Here is a 27,646-nt window from a genome sequence, read left to right on the forward strand (position 1 = left end):
TCTTCAGGCTTGACTCCATAAAGTCTGACTATGCAAAAGAGGAGTTTGTCATATCAATATAATGTAAGACCAAGGCAGAAAGGTAACTACAATCATTTGGGAACTATATTATAACCTGAATCTTCACTGTCAGGCTGATCACCAACCAGCTGCTTTGGACTATACTACATCATACACCTTTTCCCCGAGACATACCTGAATTTAATCCAATCATCATATATATTAAAAATCTCTTGACACCCTTTACCAAAGAGAAATTCGTGTTAGTGATGGTATGTCTCCACTGCCATCTTAGCTAACATGATTTCATGAAGGCAAGATTCCTCCTTGTATATTGATAAACCTAAGATTTGACTGCAGATTTATCTACGGTTTGTTCACCTCTGGAGAAAAATGTGGCTGTGAGTCTGGGAGAAGTTGCATATTAATCACAATGAAGCTGCAGGGTATTTAAAAGGGTGCAAGAGCAATGAAGCTCTGAGAGAAAAAAAACAACTTAATGTAAGGTTTCTTTAGGTAATCAGGAAGAGGTATCTAATGAAAACGTCTGCTGTAATCATGTAAAGATTTAGAAGTGACAAGCAAGACAGGGGAAAAAAAAGTGCATTATATTTTTATATGGAGCTCTTCATAATTACAATACAAACAACTTTCCAGCTTTATGCAATATTGTGAACATTGGCTATGCAATCGGCTGGCTTTACAAGGGATCTGTTGCAAAAAGAACTGTGGCTTCGTGTCTGCTGAATGATTTACTGTCTTCTGTTAAATTGCTGCAATTTTTTCCAGCATGCTTGGATTTATCTGAAATTCTGATACAAACTATGCCTGAAAGTAGTTGTTTATGTACCCCAGTGTTCTACAAACAAAAACGACATTAAATGCGTGGATGAACTCCCTCACATGGACAGACAACAGGAGCTGAAGAAAATGCTATTTTTCTTTGGAAAATTCACTTTTGTACACTTTTGCAGCAATGCCTCAGAAAGAATCACCTGATCAATTTCCTTAGTAATATACAAGCAGATAATTTCTAATTTACATTTGGTAGCCAAAACCTGACTCATTTGAAGTGAAGTTTTCGAAGTCAGTATTTTAGCCAACATAATCATAGGCTGAGATACTTCTGTCACCTGATGAAATATACTGCCACTTCCTCTACAGAATGACACTGACATAGCTTGAAACGTGAACGTGCAATGCAGGTGCAAGAGAATGTACACAGCAACCTCTAGAAAATAACTCATGTTGGGGTCATAGGCATAGATGTGATGCTTTCTCTATTGCCCCACCTGCACTGGTAATAGTAACAGTGCTTATATATTTGTGGCACTCATCAATGCCAAAATTGCAACACCTAAGATTTAACCATGACAGAATAATTTTTTCATAACCTGGGAGTCAACTACTACACCTGTGCATAAATGACCACTGTATGCTGCCTGGCCTGTGTTAGACCGCTGTGGGAAACCTCTGGGCAGGAAGCCTAAACAGGCAGGAAGTATTGCTTAGGGAACGAATGACACAACGCAAGGCTATTGAGGCTGTCATGAGGCAACGCACTGCAGAGCGTACCACATCAAAGCAGATGGGAGCCTGAAGAACTACCACAGTGCACGTGCACTTAGGGATTGCGTGGGGGTAAGTCAGTGCTGCAGTGTAACAGCATTAAAATGTATACAAGAATGTAGAAGACTTTACTTGCCAAGATAGAATTTTAGAGGTTGTTAGTCACCTTAGTTATAAGTTCTCCATCAGTCATTCTCTCTATGTACAAGATGTTTTTAGACATCTAAACTTCCAAATGTTGACCTAACCACCTTGTTACAGACAAGCACAAATAGCTCTCTATCTAACAACTGGATCTCTCTCACACAGCACGGTTTTGCAGAGGGCTTGAGCCTGGCCATGGCAAGCAAGCACTGTGCAAGGCAAAATGCAGAAGACAGTACACAGATCAGACTAGACACTACCAGGAGTGCTGTGGCAGAACTGCACATTTCAAGCTAAACTTTTAGACGCATAGAAAAGCTGCATGCTCTGGTGAGCGATTAAAACGTCTCCTAAGACAGCGTGGTGCTCTCCCACCCACCTCTTTTTTAATTTTGTGTTTGAGTATAAGAAAGTGATAGGGCACATAAGAAGGCTGCCTAGGGCCAAGACCTTTGTGCTCCAACAAAGCTCTGAGTTTGGTGTTACTCCCCACTAATACAGACTTAGCTGTAACATACACAGCTCACCTCCATGTAACAATGTGCAATGAACTGGAGGTCTCACTAACGCAAGAACCTTTCCCTTACCCACAACTCCACAGGTCAATATTTTCTAACCCAGCAGGCACTAGACGCATGCAACATCTGAAACTCAGAAGCAACACTTACATGATTTTAGCGTGGGCCTTGGTGCTAGTCACCAGCGTTAGGTACAGCTCATTCTCAAAGTGAGGGATATCATCGCAGTACACAGCCTCTCCACAAGCTTGTTTGTCTGCTGAGACGTGCATCAAAGGCCGGCCCACCATATCTTCAGCTGCCTGCCCCTTTGGCACTTCCTGAAGTAAAACACATCACTGATTACTGCTGCTCACAGTGCAGGGGACAGAAGCATTGATGGAAGAACAATAGGCAAGGTGAGACATCCTAGCGAGATGTATAAGGGAACAGGCACTCAGTCCTCTGGGAACGGAAGATAAATGAGACGGACTGGCTACACATACGGGGCTGCAGAGAATGAAGTGAAAGGGATATGGTTCTTTGAAATTGCTAGGGAGGAGAATGCTTTGAAATGACAGCTCATAAAAAAACATTCAAGTTCTGCAGCTAGCTTCTAATCCCAAAGCTAAAGATAAGGGGTCATTAGCACAGAAATAAGGAAGGAGATGTGTATCCCAAATCTGAAGCCTGAAAGATGCAAAGAGGCTAACTGTGGAAAGCAGGAGGGCAGATTCAGTTTGTGTATCGAGCTGGTTGCAGGAGGAAAATGCTACCTACAGCAGATTTTATGAAGATATACAAGTCAGGAGCAGTCGTGGACAGTGACAGGAAAGAACATTTTATCCTAAAGCAATGAAGGGACTGAGACCCAAATACAAGCCTCAGGAATGGCATTATGTAAGTTCATGTATTGTTTATACTCAGAGAGACAACAAGATAGCAATCATTATTTGAGCTAAAGAAAAGGTCATGCAGGTACTGCTACTTACTTGGAAGAGTTGGGCATTTGCAATGGGATCTTTGTGAAACAGCTCTGTAGCGCTGATGTAGTTTGAGGGGACAGGCTCACACAGATTGTTCTGCCAAAAATATTAAAGACAATTATCTTTCCTGCCAGTCTCTTTCTCATATTCCCCAGTAATCCAGGATATTCTCTTTCCCTTAGTAAGTCACAGATGCCCCTCCTAGATGGTGGCTCACAAAGGAGAATAAGGTTGTTCGTACAAAGTGGCAAAAGCCCACACCAACTATACAGCAGAACCCAAAGCTCAACATGCAGAGAAAATAATCCATCTCATACCAGGTGAAAAGCAAGTAGTGTTCAGGCTCTGTGCAAACAATAGTCATAGACCTACTAGAGCTGTTACAGCACCCTCAAGGAGAACTCCAGGAATCCTCCTATGAGCCCACAGATCAGCATCTTCCTACAGCAAGGTGAAGATGCCAAGGGGAAGCAAGCAGGAAGATACACTAGTCCCTGTCACACAGGGAAATCAGCAGAGTAGCTTTGGCAGCTATTGCATCATGGAGTTTGTTATCGGAAAAAAAACCTTTCATGGCCACTTTCTGCTCTGAGTCTTCCTGAATGTGAAGACTCAGAATGTGACTCTCCCTATGCTTTCCCCATAAAGACTGCACATGCAGTTCATCCTTCCCCAGCAACACTCACAGGGCCATTGTGGTGCTTGCTCAGTTTCAGAAGGACAGTCAGGTAGAATTTGAAGAAGAAACTAAGTGTGAGCGTGCGTCGGAAGTCCACCATCCCACCAGGTGCAGAGGGTGACAGGTCCATTTCACCTGCCAGCAAGCGGCAGGCATCCTGCAGCAGCTTCTCATTCCAGTCTCTGCAAGAGAACACAGGTGACACAGCCTCTTCTCAGGCCTATTAACAGGGCGGATTAACTCTTCTGACACGGCTGCCCCACAACCTATCTTGTGATGCCTACCTGCTCTCTCTGTTTATAGGGTACGCATCACATTTGCTCTCATCTTGGACTAGCATACATTTCTAACAATATGACAAAGCTATTTAAGGTGCAGATTTCTCAGTTTATTTCAAAAGAAAAAATCATTTCCTTAGGCCATATCCACATCTATCATCTGCACACTTCGTTAGATAAGTGCATTTAGCAAGAGAATCTCTGTGAATAAGAGACCAATATGGATCTTTGAGGGTAAAGGGTATGGATAGAAGAAAGGTATCACACAAAACAGACTGCTACAGAAGTGCATCTACAATTCCTCCCCTTTCTCATTCTGGGTACTGTAAGAGAGAATGATTCAGGGTATTTTAACTATTCCTGTAAAAATCAGCACTGTTCCACCAGCCAGCCTTCCTACTGCAGAAAAATTCCTACCTGCCAATGAGCTCTTTGCAAGTTTTTAGTGCCAGGACTGTTGTAGGAGCCATTCCTCCATAGCTTAGTTTAACGTCCTCCACTCGGTTAGTGCCAGCTTGGAACAGGACTCTCATCCCACAGGTCACAATGGCAATGTCATCCTCTCGACGGTAAGCCTGCTTGAAAGCTGAGAAGTATTCACCCTAGGAGACAAAAATATATTTCTTTACTCCCCATCTTGGCATGGTTTGGAGTACGGATATAGACAAGCTTTTAGCATATCCCTATGTGGATGAGCTATTCCAGGGAACTGTATCAGGTAGATTCACCTTGCAGTGCCAAGCAGGGCATGTGTTTTAAGGCACTGTTGTACATTTTAGAATCGTATAGGTTGGAAAAGACCTTCAAGATCATTGAGTCCAAACTTCACATGATTCAAAAATTAAGTCTAATGTATTAGGCCAGTGATTATTACCCAAGATAGGACTGTTCAGAAAAATGAGTTTTGACAGAGATTTGCAGACATTTTTTCCATGCTATGAGGAGACAAAGACAGATTTTTAGTATCTATACAAGCTTATTATTCCTCAGCAACTGTTCCTGTCTTCAGAGCTGCTAAGCCTCATCAGTAAAACTCAGATCCCTAAACCCCTTCTCTTCTTGCTCTTTCAGAAGTCTTCAAACTCTATAGGAACTGAAATCAATAATCACAAATCGTTCACAGTTCCAGAACGTACCATACTTATTATCAGTCTGTTACTAAAAATACAACTCTCAGTAACTATTCTGAATCCTCTGCTGGTGTTCACAGAGAGAGAAAATTCTTCCAAATGCACCAGCAACTACAACTCACAAAAAAACTCAGCAGCTCTCCTATCAAAAGTGTAGTAAACCTGAGATTAACACTCCACCAGTTTACACTAAATGATGGTGTCATTCTGGAGTCATACTAATGTCAGTTTTTCCCCTTGCCTGTGCTGCAGACTATCACAAAACTCCTGTTCAGGCATCCTGCAGACTAGGAGAGAAATCAGATCTGATGTCTTGGCATGGCCATTGTGGACAGTTTGCTGCCAAGTTCTTTCCTGAATAGCTTAGCCAAGTGACTCTGCAGAGCAGAGTGGTCTGTTCCATTAATTAACTCTCATCTGAAGTAGATAACACTTCTCTCATTACTGTAAAGAATAATTCCTCTATCATTGGCAATGAGAACAGCTTCACAAGAGGGAAGTTTTGTGCACTGAGATTCATTACTGGAGATATAAGTAGTCTGTATATAATTCCTTAAATTCAACTAATGAGTGAGCAGCCAGCAGATAATAGCAGAATAACATCAATAACATCCTCTCAATGAGGACATTCTGCCACTACGCTTGTTAAAGTAATTAGTTCTCAAAGAGAAGAAAATGCAGCGTCTTCTCTTACCGCACACCTCAGCTTTTGCAACATGAGGGCAAAATTTGCCTCCATGCCTCATAAGATATCTTAGTTTTCTTGGTAAAGAGTCCTGTGGGAGAAAAGGCACCCACTACTCCTCCTCACTAGGGCTGCAGGTTATGTAGCCATCATATCAGCTGCCCATGTCTGTCCCATTTCTTGCTAAAACAACAAAGCATGTCCCTTCTAAATGTTCACCGTGAAAGCTTCTAGGTATTAGCTATCTCAAAGGAAAGACAAGTGACTCAGATTCTTGATGCCTCCATATGAATCCCTGCCTGGCCAAGAGGCAACACCAGGCGCATATTAAGAAATGCTCAGGCTCTGAAAGACTCACAGGCAATACTCATAATTGCAAAAACATTTCCATGTGAATTTTTTTTCAATCCAGCACCGCAGAATAGAGGTCAATAATGGATGAAGGTTGGAGGATGCTAATTTAAAGGATGAAGTAAACTACACAACCTCTTTCTGTCTGCAGGGGAGCAAGAATGTGATACTATGAACCTATGATGGCAATACTGAATAAACAATAGGTTAAATTAAGACTGTCTTTTAAAGAGAGACATATGCCGTCATTGTGTTACGCTGCTTCTGTTTGAAAACTGCTCAAGTGTGTTCATGACACAAAATACTATTACCATAAAAGTTACATAACAGTGAAAAACGTGCTAGAGAAATATGCATGCATGGTAAAGGATATAAAAAACTGATAGTCAGTAAGTGAGTAACAATGCAAATTGTGTCTAATATTCGTGAACCTTACCTGGAACACAGGCAATGCTTTAGCAGCCCAGAAGAGAAAAAAGAACGTTAAAAAAATCCCTGTTCTAGGAATGCCTTGTTATATACTAAAAGATAAGCAGTTTTCTGGCACCTGTTTATACTTTAACTCATTGAGCTGTTTCCTTTTCCAAATGCTGTTCTCACTCAGTTGCAATCTTTTAAGTACTCAACAATCTTTCTTCTCTGAAGATCTTAAATATCTGACAGACAGACTAGCAGGAGAAAAATGTGTAGCCTCTTCTTCTTTACCAATCTCACTATGATAAAGCTTACCATAAACTCAGTTACTCTACAGTAACACTAAATATTGTTATCTGCTAAATTGGTTTGGTCTAATTCTTCATGTTTTTTCGCCAGTCTTACACCTTGTGTGACGTCACATCAGTGCAAGAGGTAACATTGGTTTCAAACAAACAAACCAAAAAAATCATCTCTAGCTATGTGCTGACACATCAGTTGTGAGAAAATCACAGTGCCAGAACATTTTGTCTGCCACATGTCAACAACTTCAGACATCCCTTGAAGAACTTCAGTCTCCCTAGTTTCATGCTTGATGAGCATGATCAGCCAGGAAGTAGAGTTCAAAAGTTGTTCTAGTTTTTCACATGAATGAGCTGCGTATAACCTACAGATCATGCCACTGCTCTGCTGGCAAACATTTATTGTTTTTTGTGAAACTGCCATATGACTGTTATATAAATGGAAGGACGTGGTGTTTTACACTGACTCGTTCAAATGTGATTCTCATTTTGGAAAAAAAGAGATGCTTGCAGTTACCACAAGATCAAGGAAGAATCACTCAGAAATAGATGTAAAAGCACCATCAATAAAATACCTTTGTTCTCTTAATGCTTAGATACCAAATATAGAGGATAGACAAAGGATTTATTAGTTCTATCCCATAACAGGATAGCATTTCAGATAAATGGATTTTTCCATTTATAAAGGAAATGTGTTACTACATTGTGAATCCTTGCATCTTATAAATTCTAGTCACAAGCGCTAAAAAGGTAAATACCTTCACAGGCATCAAACTAAAGTCTGATGTTATTTGCCTTAAAGACTGAATTAGTTATGGTTCATACTGCTAAAAAAGAGGAATGTTCATTGTTCTACTTGACAGAAGTTTTGCAGGCTCATTTGAAGCTGCAAGTCTCCACTGGCAAAATGCCATAATAATCAGTCCTAGTGCTTTCAGGCTTGCAAGACAAGGATGCAGAAGTGAAGTTGTCTTTTATCCCCACACTTTTCTCTCTTTCCTTCCCCCCCTTTCCCCCCATTTCATTTCACAGAAATGAAACAGGAACTTCAGGAACCTTAAAGCTATTTTACTTCACAAACTGCTAGCATCTTTGCTGTACTATTTTGTAAACAGAACTCAGACTTCTGAGAACATCACATTGGCACCTTTAATCACTACTGAATGTGCTCAAAAAGCCATAGACAATAAAGTGAAGTTTATATTTCTTTCACAAAAAAAGTTGGGCTTACTATATTTACCAGAGAGCCCAGTTCCCGTTGCTTGCTTTTCACCAGATAATTTATTTGCTTGCTGATCCTCTTGGGTCTACATTGGCATTTCATGATTGGTCTTCAAGGAAAAGTGCCTAACATTGAAACTAACATTCAGGTAATAACATTTTAATTCCATGGACAATGAAATCTTCTCCTACAAGCTTACCTCCCTGCTGTAGGGTATTTCAACAGAGAGAAGTATTTCCTCAGGCTTCACTATTGTCTTTCTGTATCCAGTGAAAAAATTTTCATCCATCGTGACAGTCCTTTTGCCTTCTGCAGAGCAAGAAGAGATCAATGGCAGACGAATAACTAACTTGGATGAAGAATGACAACAGTACACATGAAAAGAGCCTTCGACCTACACAAATGATTCTTCATATATCTTTTTTTTTTTTCCTCCACACAATTTCACCAAATTAGGAAGGATTTTCTCAGCTTTACTTTGGTCCTTATGTAATTTATGACAGTTTTGGTGCACATATGAAGTTTTATCTGCACAGGAACTGATGAAAAGAGATCTCTCAAACTTCTCCCTCCATTATCTAATGAAAGATGAGTCTCCAGGAGAATCAGTTTCCAGCATTTCAATGAAAGTCCCTCTTTCTTTAGCCTGCATATATGTGCATCACAGGAGACTGTCACTGAGCAGTCAGTCTGCTCCTCAAATGGATCCTTTATGAAAAAAATTTCTTCCTAAGAGCAACTACAAATTGAGACATTTGGTTTTCTTCAAAGAAAAACAAACAAAAAACAATACAGGTTTTAACCTTTTTCTCAAAAATCCACAAGTATCAAAGTATGATAGTGACAGAAACAATTATATGCCTTTTTTTCATGAATAGACAGACACCTTCAACCAGCTCTTCACAAGGATGTTTCTGTAAGTGCATGCACAGTACTAGAGATTCATTCTAGTTCAAAATTCTCTGGGAATCTGGGAAACCAGCCTTAAGTCTATAAAGACTTGAATGTAAAAAGGGCAAAACCATATAAAGTCAAACAGAATATGTTATGTATTAGTAACATGCATTTTAAAAGTTCTGACCTGACCTAATGCATAGGAAAGGACAGTTGACTATTTCATCTACCTCAGCATCATAAAGAAATGTAAGTTACCATTTGATACCAGGGTCAGTTTGCTTCCACTTGCCATTAACACAGGATTTAAGTCAGAGATTGGGCTTGCTGTCATTATGTTCCCTCCAAGAGCCTAGAGTGACCAAAAATGCATTAAATAAATATTAAAAGAAACTCGAGATACAACAATAACTTCTTGTAATCCTACATTACTTCATACACTTCATACATATACTTCAGGCACTAGTGGTTAGCTAGGCTTGAGTTTGCCTTTATATTCTTTTTGCTCACTCAACAATTTTAGGCCTTTAATGAAGTAAGAAAGTAGAAAACCCCTGAAACCAATTGCTGTCCCATCAAAACTAACATTTCTCTGAAACAATTTTAGGAACAGTCTTTGGGTAATGCTTTGGAGTTACTTTATGCTCAAACCACATATGCTCAACAATGTCAATTTTTTTTTTTCCAGCTCTGTAAACATATTTTTGGTTAAGTCACAGCCAAACCTCTCTACAGTTTCCCCCACTTATCCCATTAACAGTAATGGAAGACCTGCACATCCACCATGTTGCCGTTGCTTGCTGAATCTGTGATATCACTGCAGCACAGACACCATCTGAGACCCCATGTTGCTATCACTTCCTGGGGTTGTTTTATGTGTAATCTCTTTTTTTTTTTTTTTTTTTTTTTTTGCCAGTGTTCTTATATGGGGAGCACCAGGCACAGCAATGCTGGATGAGCGAGGCCAGCTCCTCAGACCGAGCTTTCACTTCCAGTCCTTGATACTCCCACATCACTTACTGCAACATTCCTGATCTGTGGCCCTGCAAACCACCGTAGCTGTTCAAGGGCAGCCTTGAAGACCTCTGTTTTGTAAGAAGGAAGCTCTGCAACTGCTTTTCTCAGCACCTCTTCTACTGAGCTTAGAGTACAGGCAGCGCCAAAGGTGACCCCTGTAAACAAACAAATGAAAAGTGTTGTTTTTCTTCTCCCAAAAGTCTAGATATGGGAGGACAGTTATAACCGTGTCTACAAAGCTTAGATGCCACTAATTTAATTAGGCAGTAAGGGTTTGGAGAAGACACTCGAAGTACTTTTTATGCACTGCATGTAAACATCACATCCTCAGAAGAAATTCGCTTTTAAATTACAGCTCATGTTGGTATTGCCTCTCATATGACAGTCACCCACCACCCTTTTGCCTCACTGTAGGATGGCCCCATGGACTACATCAGCTCAATTACTTCTATTTCTAAGTTTGACCTGCTTCCACCACAAAAATAAATACAATACATAACTTTCACACAGACAGTGAAATCCAGTTTCTTTTCCCCAGTTACTAATTTTAAAATATTTCTAAATAAGAAGATTGCTCATTGAAACCCAATACTAACCCAAGCAATACAAATGAAACACCATACAAACTGAGATAAAAATGTTTAAAATACTTTCCATTGAAAATTCTATTTGATTCTCAAATTATTTATACATAGAACTCACTTGACTCACTTGCTGGGGCATGGGAGAAATATTAACGGAGATAGAAAGTAGTCTTTAATCTGGGGATTTTCCTTCATACCCTCTTTATTATTCTGCTGGAATCCCCACCCATTTAACAGGCATTCTGCCTCTTTTTTGCTCACCTGTTTCAGTATGTTGAACAGCGTTCATTTCAGCGATCCATGTTGGTGCTATTATCACTGGATACAACATGTTCTTTAACCTTATCTCAACACCTTAATGAAAAGTAAGACTCCTTCAGTTACATATTGGTGACACAGAGCCTAAATTGTTTCCCAATGAAATGGCAGCAGGCCTATAAATGAGTCAGTTCACTGACCATCTAACACATTGATCATGTATGGTCTTAGAGAAACTAAAAGTTGTTTCCAATTAATATCAGGAAGTTCTACAGAATTTTTTCTTGGCTCTCAATAACCTTAAATACACTATTTAGCACTTGTGTTATCTGCCTATTGTTGTACATAATCCTTCAGGAAAGAAGAATGTATGAAATGAAGCAGAAAACTATGGGAGATTGTCTTTGGATTAATTGCTTAGAATAACAGAATTACTCAGTATGTCTTAACTCTCTCACCCCTCATGGTTGCAGAAGTATATGTTATGGGAGAAAACGTTCAAGATTTCAAGTCTAAGAGTTTATTCCTCGAACATCTTGAAAAACAGAGGTTTCACAGCCAAGAGCTTTTGAATACAAGGAAATTTTATACTGTGCCACTCCCCACTTCTCAGAAGTCCACAGAACTAGTACAAAGGCTCAGAGGTCGAAGTAAGCTTTTTAAAGTTTTCCAACTGCTGATAAAGAGCATGAGCTCTTCCTCTTACCCACTTCCGTGTTTCCCACAACAAGCTTGGCATTGGGGTATTGGGATTTGAGGGCCACCAGTTCCTGGAGAGTCGTAGGCTGGATCCACATTACACGTTCACCTTTGAAACACAGCTGCTTCTGCTGTTTGTTTTTCTGACTCTGCAAATATGAGTTCAGATGGAGTTCAAACCCCCTACATCAAGCCAAGAATCTCTCATGGGTGCCCATGCCTATACCAGGCCAGGCTCCCTCTCAGTCAAGTTACTGACAGGCACCTGTGATATCCACACTGTTGATCAGTTAGCTATTCTCCATTCTTCCACTATCACTGACAAGAGTCTCTGTCATGCTGACAGAAGTTTTTCCTTCCTGATTCTGCCAGGTGCATCCTGCTGCCACTTCATCCTACCAACACCTCTGCCAGCACGCTCCATCATCCCCAAGTTGTGGCAGATACTGGTAGCTTCACCCATCTCAGAAGTAATAAGGCCAGATTCTGGTTCCCTTTTTCATTCCTTCATTCTGTGACTGAAGAAAACAGACTAACATAGCTGTCTCCCAACAACAACTCTTAGACAGGGGAACTTCTTAGGGAAGAAACAGCAGGGAGCCTACTTCAGGCTAAATATATATTGGGCTACAGTATCATGAGAGCTTGCTAGTGCTGTAGCTCAGGACCCATTTGGCTGGATTGAGTTGGGTGCAGCAGCAGAATTAATAACTGAGTTTTCATTTCTTAAATATGAAGGAAGCCGTAAACAAACCATGTACTGGAAATGACTGTTGGTTGGAACAATTCTGTTGTTACATAACAATTTCTTTGGGGAATACTACCCTAAAAAAGACAGAAATTAAACATGGAGAGAAGCTGTTTTTTACCTACCTTTTGATGTAAGCCATTCAGCTTTTCCTCTTGCTATACTGAGTGGAGGGAAGTTGGGGCTTTCAAGAAGTTACCTTGCTCAAACATATTCAGTTATATCCCATAGCTCCTACTTCTCTCCCTACACTGAAAGTGGATTACTGGGTCATTAGCTCAGATGTGACTGTATTTACTATAAAGGTTTACAGATGACCTAGTAAACTGAAATCCAGTTGTCAGCAACAGTTCCATCCCCAGATAGGCAGTGACTGGAAAGGAAGGCAACCCAAGAACACTCAAGGTCAGCCAAACAGCTGGGGAAGACATTTAAGGCTCAGTATCTTTTAAGCCATTCTGGCTGACAAGGTCTTTTTAAACAGAGGGAAGTGTTTATGCCCATGCTTCTTTTATTGGCAGCCATTTTTTGCACTACTGTTTCCTTAGGACAGAGACCCTGGGGACATTCAAACCCTGCATGGAAAAATGAAGCCAATGAACAACATACTTGGTCTTTTGGAATTAACTTACCATTAACTCTGGTGGGAAGATTGGTTCCTGTGTAGGATCCAATGGCTGGAACTCAGAAGCATTGAACAGGCTGGAAGACATCATTGTCTATGAAAGAGAAAATTTAAACTAATAGTAGGTAGAGGAGAAATCTATCTACATGTAACACTAACTCACTCCTCCTTCCAATCAAATGCCTCTTAATATTTCATGCAGCAAATAATGGCAAACAGTGAAAAGATGCAACCTGGACCAGCATTCTAAGTTCTCCCTGTTGTATTTTTCTGCTAAGAATATGTCTGATCAGAAACCTGAACTTGAACACATTCGCAGTTTTTTTCTAATCAAGTGTCATCACTTTTGCATGTTAGATGACAAAGGAACGTTTCTCGAGTTAACACCAGCATAAAAGCTAAATAAGTGAAGTTACAACGAATGGACTTTGGTACAGAGCGAAGCAGAGTTAGGTTCCAAAACACCAGGAGACAAAAAGTACTTTAAGGAACACCTTACCATGTTGTCCTCTTTTTCATTCATGCAGCAGCCTGGACCATTGGCTTTTCCTCCACAACAACTCCCATTCTGAAGAAGAAACAAGTATACCTCAGCTATTCTGCACAAAGTCAGAAAATTCCAGCTTTTACAGTTATATTCCTCCCTTTTATCAATCCCTGGGTAACAGAAAATTCTTGGTAATATTTTTTCATTAATAAACCATTTTGATGCAAGAACTCAAAGTAATCTTAATTGCTGAAGTATTCCACACAACCATAATCCAGAAGAATTTCTTGGAGTTTTCCAAGAAATAATTTCTTTATATTCTCTCCTTCCTAAATTCATTTTACATTCCTACCACCTTATGTCCAGATTCCTTCTTTTGATCCCTCCACCATTTGTACCTCAACTAGTACATAAAATTAGCTCTTTTACTCAAGATATTCCAAGAAGATCCAATGGAACAATTTATTGGAATAGTCATTAAATCATTCATCATTAGACTATGAAGTTTGGGACAGATCACACCAGAGAGTTAACTGTTTTTTGGAAGTGTTTTCACAGAAAGGTAGCTTCAATATACAAAAAGCAAGTAACACATTTCTTACAGTTGTCACCATGGTGTTTCACCTCACAGATCCAGAACATGGCTCACTCTTTTAAAAGCTATGTCATGATGGCCAGTCATGCCACTCAGGAATATATGACAGCAGTATTTTTCCAAGACAGACATGCAAAATAGTTCAGACATCTCTGAATACCTGTACTACAGTAGGGCTAGAGGAATGGCTATTACATAAAAACTCTACTAATACAATATTAAAAATTGAGTTTATGGCTTCTTTAATTCAGCTTACCATGCTGTTTTCCCTCTTACTACGACAGCATCCTGTGCCATGGGTTGCTCTGCCACAGCAACTCGAATTCTGTGGGGACAAAAGCAGTTCTGAGAAAAATGCACAGATTCTAAGGAAATTAAGCAGATTTTATTCCCTTTTGAGAGAAATTAATCCCATATGTTCTATTTCCAAACCAGAAATGGGAGATGGGATGTCCCAAGCAAGTAGTTGTTTCCCCTTGCTTGTGGAAGGCAGTGTGATGGCAAGGGCATTTCTAGTGTACTGACCTCTTGTTCTTGTAGATAGACCCTAACAATTGAGACAGCAACTCTGGTCCAGCTGCAGCTGTGAAGGCGTGTGCAGAGAGAAGAGTAAAAGGGGTGAGTATATACAACACCCAATACTCTGCTCTCTTCAAGCCTGGAGTCCCAGTCTACTCAGTGTTAGTATGGAAGCCAGGTTACTGTAGCTGTGATCCTCATTCCACTTCTCTGAATCTTTTCCATTTCTGCTATACCTTGTTAGAGATGAGAGGATCAGAACTGCACAGAGCACTCTAGTGTAGGAGAGCTATGACGCAGTGGTGTAACAGTGTTTTCTCTTTTGTTTGCTGTATTTTGATATATTTTTTTTGACTGCCAGTGAGTACTCGTGCTTCCACGGACCTATCTACTACACCTCCAAGATCATCTTTCTGCATGGTAACAGTCTGCTGCTCACAGCCCACCATTTTATACATGAAATGAGGCCTACATTTTCCTCTGTGGATCACTTTGCCCTGAATTTTGTATCTCATTCTCTTCACCGCTCTAGGTTCATAAAGTCTTGCTGAAATTCCTCAACATCCCTTCCTATCTTCTCTATCCAAACTAACTTGATATCATCAGTGAACTTGTTTTCTTATACCACTGCACTTTTTTTCCCAGCTCATTCAGAAATATCTCAAACAGCTTTGCTTACGCAACAGGCTGGGATTTTACAACAGCCAAATTCCATCAGTGACCTTCCACCATTCAAAAACACACCACTTTCCCCTACCTGCCATTTCCTGCCTTTTTTTTCATAGATACAGAGATCTTGCCTCTTACCCCATGGCTGCTTATGCTCTTTAAAAGGCTTTGATGAGACACTGTTAAAAGACTGTTGGGAATCCAAGTAGACTATATCAACCGGGTTTATCAACCATTTGTAATGTGTCTCACTCCTGCTTGTATTCTCTTATGTTGAGCTTAATTCTGGATAATGAGCTGAAATTAATGGGCAGCATTCTAATTTCTGTTTCACTTTTGATATATAATACCCATGTAGCCCCATGAGTAGCTAGTGATCACAGAAGTACCTAGTGAATACTTTTCTTCACAGCCTCCAGAAGTCTTTTAGGAACAAAAGGACTAGAGAAAACTTTTGGCAAAGCTTCACTTGTCACCTATACAGTAGAAGAATTTAGGGCAAGAGCTATATAGTTGTGACTTCAACTTCTTTCCAGAGTTACTTCACCTCTGCTGGTGATCTTTCAAGAAAGCAACTGTCTGATCAAATTTCCCCTCAGTCTGTTCCTATTCATTCACCAGCCTTTTACGCTTTCTCCACATCAGGGATCATCAGCAACTGTTCGGCAATTATGAGGTTTTCAAACTTACAGAAAAGAATTATGCCTGACTACCTGTGATCCAAAAAGGGACCATCAGGTGGATCTTAACAAAGCACTGCACTTTGAGAAACTGTAGTGAGTGAGTCACTCTTGCTTTTTCAATGTACGAACCACATACAGTGTGTCCAAAGTTGGAGCTGGGGTACAGCACTTATATTTTCCTCCCCTTTTCAGGTCATGCTGTATTTTACTAACAGAGAGAAAGACAGCCAAAATTCCAGAATATTTTGAACGCTATCTGAAGCCACTTACTTTAGCAAATGTCCTGTATCCCTCCAGAATGGGTCTGTATCCTGTACACCGACACAAGTTTCCTGCATAGCCAGAGCAAAAGGAAAAGTGCTTAGTGTTATTAAGCTGAATGTTTATCCTCTTCTAGAACATTCTGTTGTTTCTCACCATAGCTTCTCAAATATAGATAAAGCTAATGAAAAAGCCAGGAGGAGGAATATTTCATAAATAATTTTTGCAGCAATCTTACCACCCATTGTCACTGAAATTTTAAATTGAAATTAATTTAGTGAAAAAACATTCTGCCCTATTCAGTATTCATTTACCTCAATTGTGCAAGTCTAATCAGCATACCAACCACCCAGTCTCCTGAACTGCAAACAGATTGATTCTTATGCATCTGATTTCCTTTTGGGCCACTGTCAGAAGCCTGGTAATAGCTCTCTAATTTCAGTATTAACAGGATCCTCTGAGGTAATTTTGACAGTTGGATTTTACCCTACTCCATCATGCATATTGCTGTCGTGGTCCTTTACTTGAGGCTGGCTGGCCCAAATGCTCTGTCACATTGCAAGCTCTTGTCCTAGTGATGAATTTACCTCCACAAGATGTGGAGGGCTCTTATAAACCTCTAAGGCACTGATCACATACTTGTTGCATTAAGCTCAGTGCAGTCCTGAGACCACTTGCCACTGCTTAAGGACACACAGTGTGCTTCTGTGGGACTTTACATAGGCCATTTTTGTTTACTTCATAGCACCCAATCAGTCTTCTATGGGAATATGAGGTTATTTCTTAACCTCATAACAATTGTCTGTCTTTCATGAAATACATTAAATGAAGGTGCACCTCCAACCCACTTGGTGAAACAGCTGTTATGAAAGCAGCACCGGTTGCACCTCTGCATGACCGTGGGTTTTACCTTGGAAAGCATCTTCTATGTCTTCCATGTTGGGTTCAGGTTTGTTCCGAAGCAATGTGTACATGGACATGACAATGCCTGGAGTGCAAAAGCCACACTGGGACCCATGACTTTTTGCTATTCTCTCCTGGGAAAAGTAACAGCAGCCATCAGCTTGTAATATCAAAGTTAGTTCATAGTTGTACTTTTTTTTTTTTTTTTTTAAACAGAGATGTTGCAGAAATCTTACAGGAAGAGCTAAGGTGTTCTTCAACTAGATGTTCATTTAGTCTGTGAAGCAGACTTCAAAGAGGAGAGCACACTGAAAAGCTTGCATCTAGGCTTCAAATTCCCAGAGTAATTGAAAATAACTGTAAGCTTCCAATGAGACTGGGAGTTCTTCAGCTTTGCCATGATAGAAAACTAACTGTATTTCAAAGCTCAGTTGCTAAGAGCCGTCAGGGGAGGTATGAAAACGAAAGGTTTTGACACTCTCATTCGTTCATGCACGTCTGACATTTTCTCTTTGTTGTTTGCTTTCTCAGACAGATCCTGGTACAAGTCCTACCCGCTGTACAAACTGAGGTGAATCATAGTTTCCCTTAAAGGAGAAATATCTCTGATAATGCTGAAGTGCGCTTCCGTAAGAAGTGCATTAGAACACCTTGCTGGAAGAGCAAGACTTCATGTTCCTTTCATTCCTTCTTACGACTGCAGGTTCCTAACTATGCAGGAGGAGAAACCAAGGTCACTCATGGAAAACTACAGCAGGGCCAAAACCTAACTCAGATTTCCTGCCTCACACTCACTATATAGGCTTTCAGTTGTCCCAGTTTCTGACAAAAGATGTGAACTAAGTAGAGCCCCAGAACAAAAGCATTAGCAATTTGGCCAGGATAGCAACAGTTAACTTGCTAGGGCGTAACAGCTCTAGAACTGACAAGGGAGTTTGATTCCGTCCCTTAGCTGTTCCTGCAAGTAAAGACTAATCATGAGGACAGTCTCTTTGCTTTAACATTATGATGAAGGTCCCAATACACTGCAACATGACCGAGTAGAATAAAAAGAAATTGACTATACAGGGTTCTAAGGTTAACAATTAAAATCAACATTAATAGCTTACCTGGACTGGATGCAATCTGGATTTTGTGTTTCCTATGCCTTCAACAGTAGTTACAGCTACATGATGCAGGGCACAGATGGGGAAGAGGCAAGCATTGGCAGTATGGTGGCTAAAATGATAAATTAAGGTCATTTTCATTCAACGGTGCTGCTCAGCAAAGGAAAAGGGCAACCAGGAGGGCTGAAGAGTAATCAGAAACTGTGGCACTGGACTGGAGAACTTTAATAGATGCACTGAATGTATTCGAAGCAAAATCCTACGGTACCTACTCGACCAAAGTTCTTATCAACTTCATCTAAAGTTTAAACTGAGTATGTACCACAGGATTTGACCTAGAAATTCAAACATCATCATCTCATGTTAAGCTACAGAACTAATGTAAGTAATTTATGAGGACAAACTACAAATACCAAGATGTTATACAGCTGGCTTACACTCACTCGCACAAAAACATACATAAAGCACAGATCACTTAATCTTTTACCCAGAGATAAAAAAAACATTTCTAGATAACACACCAGGAAAAACTCCAGTCTACCAGCAAAATTCTTACAGGAGCTAGCTACTGTATTTCTTTTCTGTCAAGACAGAAGTAATGACCCTAAAGATATCTTATCAAAGATCATATTGCTACATATAACCATTAAGTTAGATAATCCCAAGTTGATGTATCTCCAAGCAGCATTATTACAAGTATATCCAACATTTCAGGGCCTTCTATTCCGCACAGGAAAAATAAACTAAGTAAACTAAATAAACTAAAACAAACCTGTACCTCTGCTCCATCCTGTCTACATTCTCCTTTTGGTTTGATTTCACTACTTCACTCTCACATGATTTAAACAGAGAAGAGGAGAAAATTTATTTCTCAGGAAATAGACATTCTGAAGGCTGCCACAGAAGTAGAGAAATAATGAATACATAGAGAAACCAGATTATTGTAGTAATACAGTTGCAGTAAAGATTTTGTTATTATTTGGGTCAGCATAGCAAAAAAGCTATACTGCATTGCAAGAATGGAACATAAACATTTTCTGAGGTGGGAAAAGGCAGATAGACTGCACTGGAGTAAGTTTAGATAATTCAGGGCAAGAAGAAATGCTCTTCATCAGCACTGTACGATGCTGTTGGAAAAAAATACCTTCTGGTCTCAGCCTCCTGAGTCTATATTCTGAAAATGAAAAATGATGTTTTGGCAGAAACATACATTATATAACACCTTTTAAAACAGTGATATGTCAAGAGCCTGGAACTATCCCCATTTCATTTCACACTCTGTCGGAGTCCAGATTGCAAAGGATACATGATTTTCTTCTGAAACGGATCATACTTGGATATCATAACAGTGCAAGCACCACATCCGCCTTCTCCACAGCCTAGTTTGGTTCCACATAGGCCCACTGAGAATACAGGAATCAAGGAAAACAAGAAGAGTGTTGGCAGAAGCCTGCTCACACAGTTGTCAATCAAGTCTCAGCAACAATTTCTAGCTGGAAACAAAGCACTCATATTTTTCCTGCTTAATAAGTTAACTTGACATAAGAGGACTCAAAATGCGGCAATGTGAGCTTTGAGATCAACATCGTAAAGCCCTGATAAGGAAGCAGCCCGTGATCAAATAAACTCAGAATAAACAATGATTTCTGAACTTCAACACCTCTCACTTTCCATTTGACTCAGAAAAGGAAATGACATATGGGAGACAAAGCCTTTAGCTGAGCAGGAGTTGCTTGGGCACGTAGCCACATTCCTGAGACACACAGTGACATCTTCAGCACCCTTTATCAGTGGGGGTTGACTACTTCCTATACCTGGTGATTCCTGTCACACTGAAGGCACCCAAGCAGGGCAATCACACAGTGCTGTAGGCCACAGAGTTGACAACTGACAAGGGCACTGCTCCTGAACTGCTCTCAAACTACCTGCATCTCAAGAGCCTGGCCACTGCAGCATCTCTCTTGGTCCCACTTATGGTGGCTTCCCAAGCAAAGGCTTCTAAGAACACAATCAGCCAAGCAGACTATCAGTAGCCCGGTTTCCATAAGACTGCAGGAGAGAGAAACTGGGAGCCAGAGCTATTATGTTCACGAATCTATATGCCTACTTCAGCAGAAATGTAGATCTCTTGTGTGACCCAAAGTTTTGTGATAATAGTGCTAATCTGCCTCAATAAAACATGTTTTCAAAGTACTTCTCTACCACCAGCAAGATGTCTACAAAGTTCATCAGAATGCTCATGCGCAAGATCAGAACATTTAAAAAGAGTCCTGGTTATCTTCTTTGAAGCTATTTACATTCATTATTAACAAGCTTAGGCACAAAAGGTCTAGCAGTGAAAAGCACACACAGGCACAGGAGACAGGTGGCTTGTTTTTCCCTATTTATGTACCCAAGACACAGATAAAACAGGGCTGCTGATAGTTCTGCTGGAAACTACAGAGCATGAGTTATATCCTAGAAAATGAGAGCATAGCAGCAAAGCTGGAGTAAGAATGCATGCTTCTTTTTAAAGAATACACCAACACAGACATGAGCAGTCTAGAGTACGTCCACTCCCAGTTGGGCAAACAAAAACTCAGAAAATATGGAATGACTCTACCGACAGAACTAGACCTAGTATAGCCAGCCTCGTCATCACAGTAATAGCTACCCAGCTCCTGAAGCAAATCTGAGTCATGTGTGAGCAGCATCTCAGAGGAGTGAAACATGATTGATTGCATCTCTTCACGTAAACATGCCTGTAGCATGTGGTTGAAACTTTTAACTCCAAGTGCAGACCTCTGGATCACCTTAGCCTTCCCTACGATACGCATTCCATGGGATAATCAAATTATTGGATATAATAGATCCAGCAATATCCAAATTACTGGATGATGCTGCAACCAACTCAAGTGGCTGTAATGTTTTGGCCAGAAAATTGTTTACAGTTTTTGTGAAACACAGAAAAATTTCCTTCAATGTTGTAGTCATTTCTATCTTCCAATTGCTAGCAATTCTGAGAGACTGCCCTTTAAGGTACTAACAAATTATTTAAGATTTATTTAAAGTATTATATAAAGTATTTTTCTATTCTTCTATCTTGGAATACCTTCTATAATCTTTTCTAGAATGAAATAATACCAGGCTATGCAGAACACTCCCTCCTATGGTCTGTGCACAGTTAAACAATAAACAGTTATGAAATGTTATAGGCTTTTAACGCCTTCTGCAGTTTCTTCTGACATTGGATACACTTTCTTCTTAGATAGGTTAGCAGAGTTGTTTCTGGGTTCACATCTTTTTCCACCACCTGCAAGAAGGGAAAGAGACTTTTTACACAGGGAAAACTTTACAACACAGCTGGATACATTACTTGCAAGGAGAAAGCTTAATGTTTCTTCAACTTCTTTTCCAAAGCAGGGAGTAGAATCACAGATAAACTCCCCTTTCTTTGGTTCAGCTATGTTGGTTACATGTGTCCAGACACAATGATGCCTCGAATTTATTGAGAAAAAGGGAAAAAAGTAAACATATCATGTAGGTCTGAGTGTTTCAGCCATGGCCCACTAAGGCAACCCCTAAAAAACCCTTCACCAAAAATAGCAAGCAGACTTATTTGTGAGCAGAGAAAGAAAGAGCGTGTTTTGGACTTGAGTTTTGAATTCTTGTTATCTCCACAAAACCTCGTATCAGCCTTATTGATCAGGCTTAAGTGACCTCTGACCCTTCCACTTCTTACTATTAGAAGAGATGGAGAAAATGAGAATAGACACAGAAAACAGACAGAAGCACAACTGGTAACAGACTGTGCAGGAAAAGAAAGTAAAAAGCAGAGTAGAAACCCTATTATAGGTACCAAAGGTCAGACAGCACGTACCAAATGCCTTTAGTTTCTTTTTCATCCCTGACAGCGTTAAGTGTACTCGTGTTACATTAGCAGACATCCAAAAGGAAGTAATATGAAATCCTAACCAAGAACAAATCTCCTTTGCAAGTTTTGAGTCGGCTTCATCCATTTGTAAACAACACTACCAGCAGTTAACTATCAGATATAAAATGAGATTTTACTTTGACCTTTGCTCCATGGCCAGAAACCGAAGGTCTGCTCCTGCCCACAGGTTGCAGAGCCTGGCTTCCTGCGGCATTGTTATTAACAGAAGGTAAGAAGCATTTCCAAATTCACCGAGTGCCAGAACAGGAGCACGTGTTCTCAGCTCTCACACACTGCAAGTCCTCTTACTGCTTTTAACCCAAATCCCACCCTGGCACATGTTGTTTCTATAAATTAATTGCTCCCAGTTTCAAATGGCAAAACGAAAGAGAAGGCACTTGTGTAAGCCTTTTTTCTTGCTTAAAGCCCTCTGCACTGCTTCATTTTTTGTCTCTGACATGTGACAGGATTAGTCCCAAGAGACAAGGTTCATATTGAGTCTGCATTTTTATAGCCATCCAATACAGTTACTGCTACAAGGCACAAGACGGGGGGGCTGTTTTGTTTCTATACTCTTAATTTCTGCACTGGGGATAATCCACAAGGAAACAGTTCTTCCTTCTGTCTCTGGGACGCCTTCCAGTAAATCACGCAGCACTTGTGTTGCTGCTAGTCAAAGCAGTACGGTCTCATACCCTTGCCTCCTGTATACATACCAGCTAGTAAGAGCATGTATTGGTCTTCTCGTGACCATTCAGTTCGGAGCAAGCACTGCAGCAGTTCAGTAAATAGGCAGACACGAGCAGGTAATTCCAACAGAAATACCTGTGACTGACTCCTAGGCTCCCATGAACTGCTGGCCTTTCACAGACATTTCCCAAGCTAAAAGCCTTCCCCAAAAATCTGTACCCTCACTGTGAGTTGAGTTCCTTCCCAAGGTCTGCAGCAATGGCCACTGCAAACCCTTTCAAACCAGTTCCCAAGATAGCCAGGCACAGAGAAAAACCTTCAGAACAGTTTTCCAGATGAATATTTAAAGAATATTCACGTCAGTGCTATCCTTAGATCAAAGAAACCTCTCAAGAATTCTTCTTGAAAGTTTTCAAAGAACATTCCACTATGTTCTCCAACTGAGCAACTGAAGTTTTGGCAAATTGTTCCTTTAACAGAGTTTTTTTTGTTTTAACACACAGTAAAACACAAGCCTAAGTCTTTGTTCAGCAAAGCATGCAGCCACTCAGCTCCACGGGCTTTTAGTGAAGTACTCAAGCATGTGCTGAGTCCCATCATAGCCAAACCTTGGATCAGCCTTACCAGCAAGTGGCTCCTACTGTGCAGAACAACGACATGAACACCCCACACTCATAGCTCACACTCACAGCCCAGTTTCCTACTGCACTAACTTCAGACAACTCCACTGTAGCTGTGTATCTGCAATGCTGACAGAGACGTGGGGTCAGAGGTAAGGGTCATGAGCTTGGAGGACATTCATTTGACACACAGGAGGGAACGGATGCCATCCAGAGGGACCGTGATGGACTGGAGAGGTGGGCCTGTGCAAACCTCATGAGGTTCAACGAGGCCAGCTGCAAGGTGCTGCATCTGGGCTGGGGCAATCCCCAGCACAAATGCAGGCTGGGCAGAGAATGGATTGAGAGAAATACCTGTATTTTGTACAGCTCCATCTGAAATCAAAATTCCACAGGCTTTGATTTTAAACCATTTAATGTGGTTTCCAACACAGACATTCCCCCCACCCCCCTTAATATTCAGGATAAAAATACAAATATTGAGCATGTTTGAACTAAAATTACATGCTACGTATGTAACACACCTTCCAGTTGATGAAACCAGAATTGCCTTTATCTCCTATAAATTGTATGTGCTGTTTTCCATCATATCCAGGCAATATAACCAAGTTAACTTTGTGATAGTTGTGTGCTAACTTTCACTCCCAGCAAAGAGGTGCTTAAAATAAACAGCCCAGACTATGAAGTATTCAGCTCTTCTGAGACTTTTTCTTGACAACATGACAGACCGGGATAATGCAAAAGAGTAGCATTGGCTACCAGGAAAGTCCCTGTCTTGTCAACCTCCCCTTACTGTGCAGTTTTGTACTATGGCAGTAATATAAATGCATACGAGTATCAGCAACCCATTAGCAATGCAGAGCTGCCACGAATACACGCAGCAGTAACCTTTCCTGGTCATGCTTTCACAGTCTCTCCAGCAAATTGACTGGAATACTTGGTCAGGACTCCAGACAGGTGGATCCATACCCTGATTTGCTACCTGGTGTTTCAGCAGCATTGCCTAGGAGCTCCTGATCACCCCCTTTCATCACAATCTCTCACAGGCAGAAGTGTGCCAGCAAACTCCATGTTTGTTGCCACAGACTGGATTGCCAAATGAGTCCAATCATCTGTTATCTTTCTTGGATGTTCATCTGCTTGGGGCATAGCTCAAATGATTTTGGCAGCACAACCAAAAAGGGAACCAAAAAACAAAGTCACTGGAGGCTCTGGGCCTCCTCCTCCTCTCTGATCAGGTGGAACTGCGGTCGCATGAGTGAGCAGGGAATGATGCTGAGAGAGTCTCGACATGTGGAATGAGCTGGTACTGCTGGTAGTGGTTTCCAGCTCATGGTTTATGGTTTCCTGCCTTTTTTTTTTTTTTAATCTTTTTTTTTTTTTTTTTTCCTCCAAACCAAGGACTGCCAAGGTAACGTGATAAAACCTTTTAACTCTTCACAAGGCCAGCTCCAATACGGTTTTGTAAACAGGGAACTATGGTTCCATAAAAACTGCTACAAAGCACCAAGGAAGACGACATTCACAACATGTTCTTTAACTTCAGGACATAGCCAGAGGAGATAGAAAGGAAAGGTTTGTTTTCAGCTGACAGCCTTCAGGACCCACACCTGCTCTTTCTCCCCTTCTCTACCTCACCCCACATCTGTAAGCGTTCCACAAAACCAGCTTGGTGCAGCTACGTCTCTCTTCTGCTTTACTGATTGCAACACATTTTCCATGAGTTAGCCAAGAGTCTTTTCCAGGAAGACAGACTTCTCTACTGATAGACACAGAGCAATGCTCCTGTAATACTTAAGCAATCATTGATGCTGAAGCACCAGCTATCTCTGAATATGAAGAGTTAGCAAACATTCCCATACCTGCCATGAGCAACATATTGGTTATGAACTAAAGCTCGTCTAGCACCAGAAGAACAATTCTCTTCCATCTGAGTATACTTAAAATACAAAAACCACCACCAAACATAACAGTATAGCCTCTGATAGGGCCTGGATTGCCATAGATGATTGTGGCAATCCCCTGTTGTAAGACTGAAAAAAGCTCTCAACTCACTCTGAAAATTTGGGCTCACAAGAAGGGATCTGAAGTGACTAAAACCTTCACAGAAAGAGAACAAGACAAATTAATGGTAAATCTATCACCTGTCAGAGCAGAAAATTCATACATCGTCCTATGCAACTGTTTCACGATCTCATTTACAAGACACAATTAGCTGGTCATAATTAAAACAAAGCTTCAACTTTTTAACATCCTTTTGGCAACAATTAGCAGCTGAAGAGTCAGTTAACACTGACATGAACCATTACTGAAAAGTGCAAGCAAAGCTTCAGGAGTTGTCTCCTTTATAAAAGCGCAGAACCAGGGCTGACTTCTACATCAGTATTACATTAAAGAGACCTTGGATTAATTTTTAATCCATACTATGCAAACTTCATTATTCAGCTAGCAATTGATAATTAGACAAAACGAGGCTTTGACATCAAATGTCCCAGGTTTTTTCCAATGCTTCCAAGTTGTGTTTTTTTTTTTGTTTTGTTTTGTTTTTAACAAAACCTTGGAAAGTTCAAATTCCAGTCTAGCTTGGGATCCAAATTCAGAACTAAAACACCCTGATCGTAGCAACAATCTAATCCACATTTACACATGATTAAATTAGAACGCAAGATCAACAAAAGCAAAATTGATAGGAATCCTATCCCAGTCTTCAGGGCAGCGCACAGAGCTTTTTAACCAAATAAAAATAGCGTGTGATCCCTCAAGGGATTAAAAAGGCTAATTCTCTAGCCCAAAATTAGTTCTGCATCTTATTTACCCCTGAAGAAGGCACAATGAATGTCCACAAACTTGGCCCCAAACTATACTGCAGATAAGCAGCCTTCTCCCCTCCCCAGGTTTCTCTGCTACCAGCTGCTCTGCACAAGTTTCTCCACCCAGGTATCAGGAAAGAGGAAAGAGGCAGGGCAAGATTAACACCGGGCTAAACTCAGAAATTGTATTCAGAGTTTAAAAGAGGTAGTCTTGACTTGTTACAAGTTGTTGCAGAGCAGAGCCTGCAATGCTAGCTGGGGAAGTCTAAATGGAGAAATGAGACTCTGAGAGAAAAAGCTGAAAGGTGTGCTGTGTGTGCAGGCACCACCTCCCACCCTCCTGTCAGGCACCACGACTTCTGGGGGTATTGTCTGCAGCTGACCTGGGTGATACTTGAGTTTTCGATATATGCAAAACAGGATCAGGTAATGGGTTTTAGATTGTAAAGACTTCTAGCTTCTAAAATGGAAATGGGATAAATATTTTCCTAAGGTCACTTCTTAAAGACAAATGCCCAATTACTTACTGAACATATGAATTATAGAGATGCTTATATGTGAGCTGCATTTTCCAGATCTATTGTAATTACTGAAAATATTTCTAGTAAAAGTAGTTGCCCCAGAACGGCAGCAAATTATTGCCAACAAATCTCAACTGTAAAAGGAACATTATATTGCTATCTGAATAATTCAAAAACTAAAGATAAGGAAGGGAAAAAGCCAATAAGCAAAGCAGTAAGTGTAAGTAGCCTTGACAGTTTAATATTCAGAAGTGATCATAGCAATTTTGCTGGTATTAGAGAACTTCAGAGGAAGAAAAGAAGACTAGAAAAATAAGTAATCAGCAAGCCATCAAGGAGCAAGCTAAGAATGCTGGAATCTTCCTTACCTTTTTACCATTCACAAAGAAAACAAGTTCATCCCCTGTCTCGTCTGGCGCCATCCTGCACACCTTCCAAAATAGACTCAAATAGGGCCACGGGCACCACCAACCCCTCTCCCCCCTAAGAGCAACCCTACACCTAACAGGGAAGTGAGCACCAGCGACACGACAAGTAATATGAGTCTGTCTGAAGACCGTCTGACTTTATTTCTCCGTAAGTAACCTGTGAAGTCCCACGTTATATAAGGGCCAACAAAGAGGCGTGCCAGCTGCTTTTGGTTGGTGCTTCTGCAGCAGCAATAACAGAAAAGGAATTGGAACAAGCAAAGTGACCCGCCCCCTTTTATATAGCAACAGATCAACTTGACTCACGATCCAGCTGCATTCCCTTTGGGCTATGCTGCCAAGCTTGGGATACTCAGGGT

At 40.6% G+C, this 27,646-nt stretch overlaps 1 protein-coding gene across 5 annotated transcripts in view; it reads right to left on the reverse strand.

Annotated features, from left to right (window-relative positions):
- The window catches only part of XDH (xanthine dehydrogenase), a 70,512-nt gene that overhangs the window by 20,369 nt on the left and 22,497 nt on the right, over window positions 1-27,646 (reverse strand). For 4 of the 5 annotated variants that reach the window (XM_072035488.1, XM_072035487.1, XM_072035486.1 and 1 more), the window contains 17 exons: window positions 21,540-21,597; window positions 19,612-19,708; window positions 18,309-18,417; window positions 17,207-17,333; window positions 16,306-16,367; window positions 14,421-14,489; window positions 13,582-13,650; window positions 13,090-13,176; window positions 11,717-11,858; window positions 11,014-11,106; window positions 10,172-10,323; window positions 9,410-9,503; window positions 8,457-8,566; window positions 4,571-4,755; window positions 3,883-4,057; window positions 3,203-3,292; window positions 2,382-2,551 (listed from right to left, as the gene is read on the reverse strand). In XM_072035488.1, the coding sequence (XP_071891589.1) occupies window positions 2,382-2,551; window positions 3,203-3,292; window positions 3,883-4,057; window positions 4,571-4,755; window positions 8,457-8,566; window positions 9,410-9,503; window positions 10,172-10,323; window positions 11,014-11,106; window positions 11,717-11,858; window positions 13,090-13,176; window positions 13,582-13,650; window positions 14,421-14,489; window positions 16,306-16,367; window positions 17,207-17,333; window positions 18,309-18,417; window positions 19,612-19,708; window positions 21,540-21,597 (1,889 nt within the window). Of the gene's footprint in view, window positions 1-2,381; window positions 2,552-3,202; window positions 3,293-3,882; window positions 4,058-4,570; window positions 4,756-8,456; window positions 8,567-9,409; window positions 9,504-10,171; window positions 10,324-11,013; window positions 11,107-11,716; window positions 11,859-13,089; window positions 13,177-13,581; window positions 13,651-14,420; window positions 14,490-16,305; window positions 16,368-17,206; window positions 17,334-18,308; window positions 18,418-19,611; window positions 19,709-21,539; window positions 21,598-27,227; window positions 27,447-27,646 lie in introns of those variants that run through there. The other variant, XM_072035485.1, reaches the window with a different exon arrangement.

The sequence above is a fragment of the Anas platyrhynchos genome, chromosome 3, assembly GCF_047663525.1.
Source record: "Anas platyrhynchos isolate ZD024472 breed Pekin duck chromosome 3, IASCAAS_PekinDuck_T2T, whole genome shotgun sequence".
Lineage (NCBI taxonomy): Eukaryota > Metazoa > Chordata > Aves > Anseriformes > Anatidae > Anas > Anas platyrhynchos.